General features: G+C 31.4%; 1 protein-coding gene across 1 annotated transcript; it reads right to left on the reverse strand.

The window, feature by feature from the left end:
- LOC100793244 (rhamnogalacturonan I rhamnosyltransferase 1) lies at positions 1 to 3,565 on the reverse strand. Its single transcript, XM_003525581.4, has 8 exons — positions 2,570 to 3,565; positions 2,371 to 2,438; positions 2,180 to 2,268; positions 1,908 to 2,073; positions 1,490 to 1,779; positions 1,155 to 1,359; positions 904 to 1,061; positions 1 to 573 (listed from the first exon to the last, which is right to left on the reverse strand). The coding sequence occupies exons 1-8, from the start codon at positions 2,883 to 2,885 to the stop codon at positions 318 to 320; spliced, it is 1,548 nt and encodes a 515-aa protein (XP_003525629.1). The 5' UTR covers positions 2,886 to 3,565; the 3' UTR covers positions 1 to 317.
- Between the last annotated feature and the right edge of the window lie 9,974 nt (positions 3,566 to 13,539).

Consider the following 13,539-nt stretch of genomic DNA (forward strand, 5'->3'; position numbering starts at 1 on the left):
TTTCCAGTAATCCAAATTTGTATAAGAATTCCTCCGTCTACAATGTTGTTTGAACTGCTCTCACCCTGTAATGGCAGGGTAGCTTTCTATACATGAATGTGATGGATTGATTATTTTGCAAATATAAAAATTTAAAGTATCCCCTGGCTGTTTTTGCTTTACCCACTTCACTTTTCTTTATGGGTCACCTTTTGACGACCTCGTTGTTGATTCGCTGAAACTGCCTGGAAAAAACTGCTTATCTGTGGTAGAAAAACCAAGTGCCACCAGGAGATGATGATGGCACAAGTAAATTCCACTATTTCCCAAGACATTAATCACGTTCTACTCAACGCCAACAGTTCATATGCTGATGGTTCCAAACACTCCTGTGGGTTGGCATAGAAATAATCCTCTTCTTTTGGCTTGTCAGGGATTACAAACCTCTTGGTTTGGCTACCCATGCGATTGGCATGGGCTTCCTTCACTGCTGAAGAGAATTCATCCCAGTTCAGCACTCCATTATTGTATTGATCTATCAATTCGACTAGGAGTTTTCTGTTCAACAAAATCGTTTTCTTGAACCCAAGATATCTGTACATGCATAGAAGAGGGTATAAAGTCAACTCACCTGACACAGAAGTACTACTGAAAAGACCCAAACCATTAAACTAAGCTTGAATACCATCTCTAATCAACAATAACAGCAAGCTGATCTCTCGGAAGATGCAAATACAAAAATTGTTTCAACATGAAGTGTTTTTAGTATTTTAACAGAACACACATGCCAACACTCCCAAAGAAATATAAAAAACCAGTTTTAGTGGTTACTGATAGAAACAAAATTATATCTGATTATCCAAGAAGGAGGAGCAAAAGTAGTTAAAAGTTTACAAATTAATGTAATTACGTGCAGAACTATACCTGCGGTGGCCCTCAACCACTTTGGCCATATTTCCATCATATGTGGGAACAAAAATATCACTCTCTAATGAGACAAGATAATCCAATGCTGCCATCTGGGATGAATGATTTTGGAAGAACTGAAGGTCGGATGGCTCCAACAGCGTTTCCTTCCTGACCTGTTTTGACAAAGTACAAAGTCAAATGCTAAGAAAGACATTAAACAATAACAAACATTACAATTACCATATGCCTTGAGTATTGATGTTTACCAATTTTGGGTACTCCTTCGCTAGACTTGCCATTCTCCTTTCCCCTCCATATATTTCCCCAGCTGCAATGTAGATTTGAATGTTCTGATCAATGTCAAGAGCCTTAAGCGTAAGGGCAGTCTCCTCAGGTGTTAGAGGGCATAAACCATCTTTTCTTTTCAAATCAGAATTAATTATTTTTTCCTTCCACCAAGGATAAGCATATCTGCCAATGCACGGAATATAGAAATTTGAGAGAGATTCATATGAAATATCTTTTCAATGTCCAAGTTGATTGGAATTAAAGAAAAACAATGAAATCATGGAATAGCATGACTTCACATCTAAGTAATCACCTCATTCTTGTCAATTCGTCCACCTCATCACTGTTACAACCTTGAGTACAGCCAGAAAATGCCAACATGTCCATCTCATACCTCAAATGGAGCACCAGAAATGGCCCCTTTTGCCTAAGAAGCCTGATCACCTTTCTGCCCAACTCCTCTATCTGAGAAGTAAATCTCAGACCACTAAAATTAACTCGGCAACGCAGCTTCTGAATCTCCAGCGGTTGACCATTATTGGCCAACCGAGCATCAGTTCTATTTAAATGAACAACTTTGTACTTTTGTATCAAGGGTAGAATCTGCAAGAACAAATACAACATAATTCAGCTACACAAGATAAAAACAACAATCACAAGCTCAGCTGACAGTTTTTAAAACTCCAAAACCAATTGGCACAAGGATACTACATAACTACAATAAAACACACCTGATCCTTATAGTAAGATATATCAGACCAACTAATAGGCGGCATGGTGTAAAGAAACCCGCGCTCCACTTTCAGCTTGAGTCTGGGAGGCAACTCTTTCAGTATCCGCACTTCATCTCTCAAGGAAGTGATAAAATGATCCACATCAAATATGTCTTGGAAGTCACTAAGATACACAACAAAAAACACTCATTGATAGGAAATTATCACTAAAAAATAATGCTCAATTTTACAACAAATTAACACCATGAACAGTGAAATAAGAGGGTCACCTGGGATCAGCCCAAAAGGATGTTTTATCCAGTTCAGGAACTATAAGCGTGACATTTAAATATCGAGCAATAGCCACCATGTCACATATCTGTCAAGTTACATAAAATCAAATAATCAGGAAAAAAAAAGAGAGACCCAATGCAAGATAGGTTATGAATTATGATTGAAAAAAACAAAACCACTCACTCACCGCAGCTCTCATCTGGTTGAGTCCTCCATTGCACGAGACCATAAGATAACCATTGTTTTTATAAACTCCTGGTGACAAGAAGAAAAAAAACGGTCTTATCCATAAGGTAACCAATAAACTGTTTCAAAAGCAAAATTAGAGCAAAGAAGTAGTTAAGTAACAGATAGAAACAAGAGAGAACCGAAACAGAAACACTGACTCTTTGGAGGGAGAAGAGGAGGACGCGGTGACGGTAGCTCGACATCCATTGCTCTAACGGCAGACTCGTGAGTGAAACAAGAAGGCCAACCTTTCAAAACTCTCGGCCCCCACATGTCACCCAACGCCGTTAACTGAACGATGCAGGTCCACAGTAACACCGATGTGGTCGCCCGTATCATCCACATCTTCATTCTCGACCGCGACGAACCCGAACCCGAACCCGAACCTAACACACCCATTCCCATTCCCACCTTCGGAACCTTACTTTCCCACTTCTTCAGACCCATAAAACCTTCCCACTCCGCCCTGCACATTTATTTTATTCTTCTCTCTTCATAACCGTCAAAACCCTAAACGCCGTCGTTTCGATCCTCCCCCCTTCTTCTCTCCGACGAGATCCGTGCTTCCCCGAAACGGCACCGGATCGAACCTAAACACGGACTCACGAAACCACAACTCGCCAATGCCGACACTGACAGATTTCTATTTTCGAGTTCTAGAAGCGTCAACGAAGCTCAGTTCTTGGCCGCATTAACAGAAAGGCACATCCACCCGCTTCTTCCGGCAGAGAAGCGCAGACGACGCTTATTATCCAAATCGAAACCGCGCGATAACCACCACACAATTCTTTTTACAATAAAACAAAGAAAATATCTTGCAATTTGGAGGAAGGAACAAATCGAAAAAGAGAAGGGTGTCGCCGGAGAGTGACGTGGCTGATCGGCGGCGAGTAGAAAAAAAAATGTTTTAGGAAGTGAGAGAGTAGAGAGAGAAGAGAATAAAACGCAAACAGAAAGACATTCGGTGTTGGCGCACACAAGAAAGCAAGCAAAGGCGTGCGCCACCCGTTCTAACCCAACCCAACCCAACCCAACTAACCATGGTTAAGCTCATCTCACCTTTGGTTCGCTTCATTTACTTAGCTGTGTCTTAGTGCTATAGACTTCGTGTTGGACTTGAAAATTACTTTTGTATATACTAAAAAAATTTCTAAATTTTTTAAGTAATAAAAAAATAAAAATTTAATACAGTTAATTAAAAAAAGGATAGAATAAGAACAATTATTAATATAAAAGTAATGGAAAATTTAAAAAATAATTTAAGGATAAAATTATCCAATGAAATATATACATCAAATGGAATAGTTTTTATTATTAATAGTTATAGATTATATAATTAGGTAATTTATTTTAAAAATGTAATTGTTATTGGAAGTTAAAATGAATATTATAATAATTGAGAGTAAAATTATGCAAAAAGAAGTATGAGACTAAATAGAATATTTTTTTTACAACAGTTATTGATGAATTGTGATATGATATGTGTTTTACACACATTTCGACAACATATATTTAACAATTTTTTTCTTACCTATGGTTATTGTGCACAATAAAAATGTTTGTTGCTTTTGCCAACTGCCAAGTGATGAAAATGCTTATATAAGAGCTTTGATTTATTTTGTTAGTGTTTTTTTTTTTTTGGAAATAGTAGTAAGTGGAGAAATGCATCTTTTGATTATTCTATGGGTCCGTGACAAACTGAGAATAATATTTCACACGTGTTGTTGAATGCAGTCGTGGCGGTTTGTGTGATTGTGGGCTTTAAGAGGAAGCGGTGGGTGATTTGTATCCGCCGTTTGAGCTATACGGCTAATCGTGTCCACCACGCCGACGTTATATCGCGGGTTTTTCTGCCCATCTACAGGGCACGTCTAACAAATTAATGATTTAAATGAGTTTATATAAGTAAGGAAATGAAAATAAAGTTTTGTCTAAATATAAATATATATATATGAATGAAATAAACGTATTTTAGAAAATAAAGTATATTTATGATTATCGATAAGAAAATTAATAATTATAATTAGCTTTAAATTTTATTATAAACAAAGTTTTAATTAGCTCAATCTCATCCAAGACACTTTGCATCTTATACTTATAACTTTTGAGACTTTACCTATCATCTAGGTTCTCAATAAGCTCGCCAAAAGCAAACCAAGGCATTAGCCTACACTAATAATAGAAACTCCAAATCAGTTATATCAGGGATGGAAACCTTGGATCATCTTCCCTTGTCTAATAAGAATAGAAGACTAACGTGAAGGACCTTTCTAAGTCTCCCATGCTGGGAAACAAAGGTGGTCCATAGGAATTTTTTCCTATACTAATTTTTTTTTTAAAAAAAAAAACATCCCTTCTTTCTGTCTCTCTATTGTCGTCTCTGTTTCTTCTCTTTATCGTTGCTGCTTTCATCCTCTATCGTCATTGTTGCACTCATTCCTCTCCCTCTGTCGCCGCTACCGACAACAACAACGACAAGGCCTCGAGATCGAACAATCATTGCCTGTTCCCAATGACTCACCCAATCACCACTAATTGTTGGAAATCAACGCTTTAATATCACTGTTGGATAATCAATGTTCTCACAAATAAAATTACTCACACCCACAAAAAATCGTGAAAACACAACAAAGACTACAACGTAGCAAAAATAATAACAAACACAAAAATTTAACGTGATTCGACACCTCTTACTTATGTCTGTGAAACTGACTCAAAAAGTATTTTATTATTACAAAAATGATTACAAAATTGTAACTCACCCCAAATAGTATATCATTTTACAAACCCGAATATCACACCCAATGGTTACAATAAATGATAGCACTCTCACATAAAGACATTTTTCTCTCAACGAAGTGATTTTATTTCAGAATTTCTCTTCATGTGTTGTATTTCTTCACCATTGTCACAAACTATAATAAATAAGTTCTTTTAGAAGTTGAAATAAAAACAACTTATAATGTATTCATTCAACTAAGGTTCATATAATAAAATGTAATCTTTCACTTTGCATTTAAGTCACCTAAACCTTAGTAATCAAAATCTAATTCCTAATTTGCATGCACCTTATCTTTTGGCTTCAAACTCTACATTAATAACGACTTTTATAACACCGACAACAAAGTTTTCCATCAACAACCTTGCTCCGGTCGTTGCATCACTTATCCCAAGAAACACTAGTTTTCCACGACTACAATCTATTTTCCATCGTATGTCACTTAATTGGCTCTCCCACGATAGGATTAAACCTATCGCAGGGATGAAAACCTTGGATCGCCTTCCCTTGTCTAATAAATGCTTGGGCTTAGACTATAGCATGCACTCAAAAGAGATTCTCATCCTATAAATGTTGTGTTTTATAAAATTAACTGATAAAATAGTTAAGAACTCGTAAGTTAGTAAAGCTTGTAAGTTATGATATGAGAGTTAAAAAAAACTAAAAACTTATTATTTAATTGATTAAATTAAAAGTATCTAATGAAATTAATTTAAAAGTTAGATGATAGTAACTTATAAGTTAATTTTTTTTTCACAAACTACCTGAAGTAACTTGTAAAAATAAGTTAAAAGTTATTAAAATAAGCTTGTATACCAACTTTTTTAATCAAACTTGTAACTTAATCAAGGTAGTTTATAAACTTTATAGAAGTTGTGAGTTTGGCCATCATTGCAATATACTTGTCCCAAAGAAAGACTATATTGAGTATGAAAAATGATATTTACAATATATTTAAGTCCACTTTAACTGAGATACGAGAATTTAAAAGAGAATTAAATAAATAAAAATGAACCTTTCTTTCATTCTTTGATCATAAACAACATGAAGAAACTCATAATTAAAATAATAAACTTAAGAAGTCGATATATATTTAAGAAAATGTAATAAAATATTATGTAATCATATATGCTTTCTATCTTCATCATCATGTGAATAAATATTTGTAGAGAAGTAAGCACATAGGTATTCAGACACACTAATAATGTAAACGTGATGTTGAATAACATTGTTTGTGATGAATTAAAAATTGTCTATAATGATGGTCACGTGCAAATACTCTAACGCCAAAGATAATATAAAATCCAAATTATTATAAAATGAATCTAAAGGATAGGACAATTCGTACTATAGAGGGAGAATGTATTTGGTCGAAGTGTTTACAAAGAGATATTTATAGCAAAATCAAGGTGATGGGAATGGATGATTATGTTATCTTGTCGAATCTCCTTGTTGCTTGCACACTATCTTCTTTGTGTAAAGGATTCTCATTGTATCTAACAAGGAGAAATCATGTGACTCATAGGGTAAAATCTTCTTTTGAAAAAAATTGAAAGTTTCAACCTTTGACATCCAACTTAGACTATAACGAGGGTTTCAACTTTTGACATCTACTTAAGTGACATCTAATTTGACAATAAAAGGATAGCTTAAGTTGTGTTTGGTTTAAAAGAGAGAAATAAAATAGATAAAAATAGAAGAGAGATAATTTAAAAATAGAGAAATAAAATGATATGGTTTGTTATTTAATTTATGAGAAATATGTGAGAAATAAACAAATAGTATTGTAAAGTTATAAAAGTGTCATTATACCCTTAGTGTTTATATCCAAATGACGTGAATGAGAGATAAATACAGGGGCAATAGTGGCTTTTTATTTATTGTGCATTCAATCACATAAAACGGGGAACACTTAATATAAAGTTAGTTTTTATTGCCACTCACATATAACAAACAATGAGAGCTCATTTTGGTCTGCAAGAAATTATTTATGTTGTCTAAACCAAACTGAGCCTTAGTTTCTTAGGTAATGAGTTGGGGATTCTAACTTTGACCAGCTTCTAAAATTTGAGCTTAAATTGTAGACTTTTGTTGAGACTCATACAAATCCAAAAACAATAAGAAACATGTTATATTACATAAAGACCTTTATCTTTTTGTTCCTAAACTTTTTTGATATTCTATTTTTAGTCATTAATGTAAATTTTAATCGGTCAAAGTTGTTGATTTTTTTCTCTGTCACCATTTTTAGTCTATGAATTTGAATAATAACATTAATTGTTGATTAGTAATAAATGAGAAAAAGACTATGAATTCATTCCTACCATTAAAAAAACTAACAAAACTAATGGTTAAACTAATTAAAAAATAGCATGTAATTTCTTTTTCCAAAGACTTATATCTACGTTTCTTATATTTATATTTCTTTTTTACTAAATATGTATTTATACATAATATTTGTTTTCATTTGTTTTAATTATTGCCAGCTTTTAAATCAAATTTATAAATAATTGAAGTGAGGCTTGATTGGAGTGTTTTTTGTTTTCATTTTTAAAAAACAAAAAAATAAGAATGACAATACATTTGCATAAAATAAAAAAAATATTTTGTCTAAAAATATTTTTAAAAACAGACCCAAAATTAAAAATAGCAAATTAACGTTTTTAGTAAAAAGTGAAAATACAACAATACTTCATAATGTTTTCTACTCTATATATATGCTTTATAAATTTTTAAAAAATAAAAATTATTTTCAAAATATAAAAATAAAAACACTCAAAATCAAACGCCTCCTTGAAATATATTTTTTCACAATTATTAGTTAAATGAAAACAAAATTTGAGTGGAAAGCAAATAGTGAAAGAAAAAGCGTGAGAATGAGAGGAAGCAGCGTATCTTATCTATCGTGGTCAAGGATCAGTCACCGTTGATGGCATACATGGTCCTCAAAGGATGAGTTAGGATGCTGACACCTGGCCCCTTCTGAAAGAGAAATGGGTTACGTGGTACCGGCGGAACCGACAGAGTAACGGCGAGGAACATGTAAAGCCAAGTTCTCGCTAAAATAATTTTTCCCTATTTTGTGGAAGCAAACTAAAAGCATGAAATGAAAAGGGGCAAATGTCTAAAAATATTTTAGTAAATCTCTCTTTTGTACACAATGTATTGTATAAAAATAAAAAAATATTACACAACTAATAATAGTATTGCTCCATCTAAAATTAGCTATTCTGACTATATGATTCTGTTATTTCTTTATGGCTTTCTTTTCTAAAGATTTTACTGCCGCGTCTTTAATATTTTTAACTCCCCTTTTATTTTCTCCTATTGTTTTTATAAAAAATCTATACGTTTAAATGAAATTTTGGGGTAGGCATGCCAGAGGCAAAAGGAATTTCCCGAATCGAGAGTAATTATTGGGATCGATATACATGAGTAACAACGGACCATTTATTTTCTAGGTTGAAAACTAACTATAGAAACGTGGAGTTATCATTCAACTATTATATTATGTTTTAAATTCAATTTTGTGACTAGTAAATTGCTTTTTACAATTGAGATCTTCTACAATTTATAAAAGGAAGTAATAAGCGACGATATAAATTTTAATGGGTTTATTATTTTTCAAAACTTTTCTGAATCTCTACATGAACTCATAATTTAAATTATAATAAGAAAGTAATTGAATACAAATAATTATTATGTTAAAGTTAAGGTTAATTATTTGAATAATATTTAAGTTTGATTACCTGTAAAAATAATTATTGATCAAATTTTAAGTACCTTTTGATCAAATTTTGAATTAATCAAGATTTTTTTTCTCAATAAAACGAAGGATTAAGACTGAAAATTTTAAATTTTAATCATTTGAAATATTTTTTCATTAATATTTTTAGTCTTACACTCAAATAATAGCATTAACAAATAACATAACAAAAATATTAATAACTAAATTATTTAGCGCATCATTAAAGAAACTAATGGGACAATCACTTATATCTTTATTTTTGTAAAATGTGTTTTTAATCCCTTGTGTATTCAATTTTTTTGATGAGGTTAGATTAGTTGGTAAAAGATTAAAAACACACTTTATAATAAAAAAATTACATATAGCTATTCCGTTAGGTTTCTTGTTAGTTTTGTTAATGGTAGGAATGAATTCATAGTCTTTTTCTCATTTATTTCTTAACCACCTAATCATTCTTATGTTTTCCAAAGAGACATGCTATTTAAAATTTGAATAATTATATTTTAATATAACAATAAAATATTTTACTTCATTTAACAAGACGAACTTTGTTTTCAATTTTCATTATCATTATCTTGATTATTTTTACGAGACATGCAATTGCACTCAGTCTTGTTATAACCTTGCCGCCATGCCGTTCTCGCATGTCATTCGCGTGACATGGTCGCATCATGTTTAATTTTTACGCTCTCTTTTTAATTCCATTTGAATCGTTAATTACCCTTTAATATTGACATAATACAGTTTGACCATTTGTTAATAATATTAAACTAACCACACCACTCGGAATTCATGCATTAAATAACGTAAAAAGGGATCTCTTTTTGCAAACATAAAATTGTGAGGAATTGCGGTAATTGATCTAGAAAGACATAAATATAAAATTCATAATTTTTCTAATCAAAATAATTACTCTAAACTTTAATATGATTATTTTATGTTTTTCTCTTTTATAACATGACATTATTATTGTCATATTAAAACTCTGATCCAAAACTTTACATGTTTTCACAAGTATAAAATGTCAAATTAACTGTTGATTGTCAACGGAGTGAGCACTTAAGCAGTAGGTGAGGAATCACATATGTATGAATGTGAACTTATTATCAAGTTATCCAAAAAAAAAAAAAAACTGGAAAGTTCAATGTATCGATCGTAATCAGCAGTTAATTGGATTTGCTCAGCAGAAGAAGAAAAAACCTTCATTACAATAATAATCATTTTGAAAGTTCTGATTTATTTGAAATTATTAATAAAATTATACTTTTCTTTCTTATGTTTATTTTAATTTTTCAACCCTAATTTGTCTACCATTTTGAAAGCAAGATAGCTATATAATTATCCCACAAAATCAAAATTTTGAATTAACTCCTCGCTGCCGGTCGTACCATAGCAAACGTGAAGCCGTTCTGATCTAGAAGCTTTTACATTTTTATTAGAATTGACTGCATGAAAATGACCAAACTGTGTAGCTTCATTTATGTTTTAACACAAACAAGTGAAACTATAACTTGTTTCAAGTATTTCCAATAATGTCTTAGTGTGCCTTTTGAAAGCCATTAAACACTATGTTCAACGCTAAATTACAATTTTCTTTATTTCATGCTATTGGAAAGTTTAGTGACGTAATGATTATAATTTATGCTAATTAATTGTAGTTATCCAACTCGGGAGCTGACTTGACTTTATCATTTCCATACTAATTATTTTTTCAACTTCGATGCGATAGAGTAATGCATACTCACAAAACCAATAACTTGTTATTGAATACAAATGATATCTTCCACCATACTTATACTGGCTGCTCCCAAGAATATTGCCTTTGGAATCATATATAATATGCGCAAATTGAATTGGGTATTTGTGATTGTACATTTCAATTAAGCCTTACGAAAAAGACTAATTCAAAGTCCTCTTCCTAATTATGGTCTAGAGATGCGAAGAAAAATAATATTAGTATTAGTATTACCCAACAAATAAACAATATCAGTTGACCATACTCTTTGGGCAGGCATTTTTTAAAACCAACTTTGTCTTTCCATCAGCAAAATGACCACCTATATGAAGTACGAAAATATATGGATTTCGATTTGAGATGTCATTGAGTTAGAATCAATGGTAATCCTTTCTTATTTATTTATTTAATACAATAAATATTTTTGGATTACTTATGTATCAATTAATATTATATATCTCTCTGAAAAACGATCTTTAAAGGACATATGGATATCATACATAAATCCTTTTTTTTTTTCTTTAAGTAAAGGGCGGTTCAGTTATTAACTTTTGCACATTATAAGTAATTTAATTTTATTAGTTAATTTAATGGACACCTTACTCATTAAAAGTTAAAATAAAAAAACGGAGTGGACTATTTAAGCAAGCCAGCTTTATTTAACTAGTAAAAGTTCATTAAAATATTTGAAAGTTCCTCTCATGTTTGTCTTGGGAACAAAAAAGTACATAGTCCTTAATAAGTTATGATTATATACAAATTGAAGACATCGAACGGCAATATTAATCAGGAAAAATTCGCCAATATTTTTGACTTTCTTTTGATTATCGTTACTTCAAGTTTACTTCTGTTTGTTTCTGGTGTCATCTTATGGTTTCACATTTAAATGGAACATAATTAAATAAGAAAAAAGAAAGTCGTTAACACAACGAGAAGCCCATGAATGTCTGAATTATGGGATAAACACATGACTGATTATAAAAAAGTAAACTGAAAAAGGAAGGGGCATGGGATTTGGGGAATGATAAAAAAAACAGCATATGTTTGAGTTAATGGAAAATGACTATTAGTCTATTAACATAAACAATTTCATCTTATCCTCAGACAATCAAACGTGCTTCCCGTTTCTCATTTGAGGGAAAAAAACAGATGTGAGATAAAGTTACCAAAAAAAAAAAGAGTAGAAGCATAAGTTATTTGGCTGAAGTAGGTGCTCACATGATTCAAAGTTATACGTAATCCAGCTGGAGAATTATTATACAGCTATAACCTATAACTAAATAGTATTTGAAAATAGATATAAAGTGAAAACACCAGCAGAATCTTCCAAATTCTTGTATCCCATATGCAGCCATTGAATCAATGCCAATTTTAGTTGGTTTGTGACATTTATTAGCAAAATAAATGAAAGAAAGAAGAAAAATAATAAGACATGGTATTATTGCAAAGCCTCCAAATAAACAAAACCAATACACAAAATAACAAAACTACTCCAAAATAATAAAACTCTCACGCGGCTTATCATTCATCAAATAAGAAACTTTACTAATGATTGAACTGGGACCCGGGAAGGGAGGAAGAAGGCAGTGGCTGTATATGAAGAGGATCAGTTGACATTGAATTTGATATTAAAAAATATATATTTTTTAAGTAACATATTACTTGTTAAAATTAAAATGTGATGGAATATTAATTAATTTTAAATTGTATGAACTTTCACTTAATCATTGATAAAATATTTTTTTAAAAAAATATTGAAGGTAATATTTACAAAAATATCAATTAATCATGTCATATATATATTTATGAGAAAGAAACTCAAGGCCAAGTAAATGGGGCATAGCCATTGCTATAGATAATCAATTCAAACAAAAAGAAGCAATTTTTTTCTAACTTTACGATAAACACGCCAAATAGACAAGCAAACAAGACTGCACAATGGAGCAAAAACTAATAATCTCAAAACAAATGATTGGGAATTGAACGAAGACATTGCTATTTTAATATGTTTATAGTATCGTATTGTGGGTTAAAAAAACAATATTTTCAAAGTTGGATCACACTAAGGCTTTTTATTTGTCAGCACTTAGCAGACTCATAACAAAGTTAGAGCCCACTAAAAATTAAAATGGCATTTTCCAGGAAAAACGACACTGAAGAGTTAAGATCAGGTTCGATTATCAAACGTATCCCAGTCTGGTTCTTGAAAAAGAAACACACAACTTGTGGCTGTGGACTAATTTCCTGTAGTTTTTTAATAAAAAAATATTTTAGTAAAATTAATTTTAAATTATTAAATGTGATTAAAATATTTTTAAATTAATCTTATTAAAAAAGTTTACATTAAAATATACTACTATATTATGTAGTAGTGTGTAAGATTAATTTAAAATGCTAACTAAAAAACTGACCTTGTGGGATAAAGCTTTGATGTAACTAAAGAACTGAATTGAAAAGAAAAATCATGTCTCCCAAAGACGCTCACGGGACACTCGCATCGTGTGAGAATGAAGATTGATACATTTCAAATCCTTAATGGCTAGCTACCTTCGTTGCCAGTTAAAAAAAACTCATCTAAATAAGATTCTTCAAAAGTTTATTGAAATAAACTAAATTTAAATAATAGCAAAGCCTTAATTTCACTAAATAAAGGCAACTATCTGAATTCCACAACATCATTCAACACAATTAAAAATAAAAATTTCAATAATGTCATTTAGAAAAAAAAATCATAAATTATTTACATTAGCTCGGATAAGATTTTTCAAGCATTCCCTTTCCCTAAACGTTATCAAATCCACACATTTCCCTCTGCTTCTCAATGCAATACAATAGGATCTAAGTATACACATCGGGGGGCAAGCAA

Source organism: Glycine max, chromosome 5, assembly GCF_000004515.6.
Source record: "Glycine max cultivar Williams 82 chromosome 5, Glycine_max_v4.0, whole genome shotgun sequence".
Classification (NCBI taxonomy): domain Eukaryota; kingdom Viridiplantae; phylum Streptophyta; class Magnoliopsida; order Fabales; family Fabaceae; genus Glycine; species Glycine max.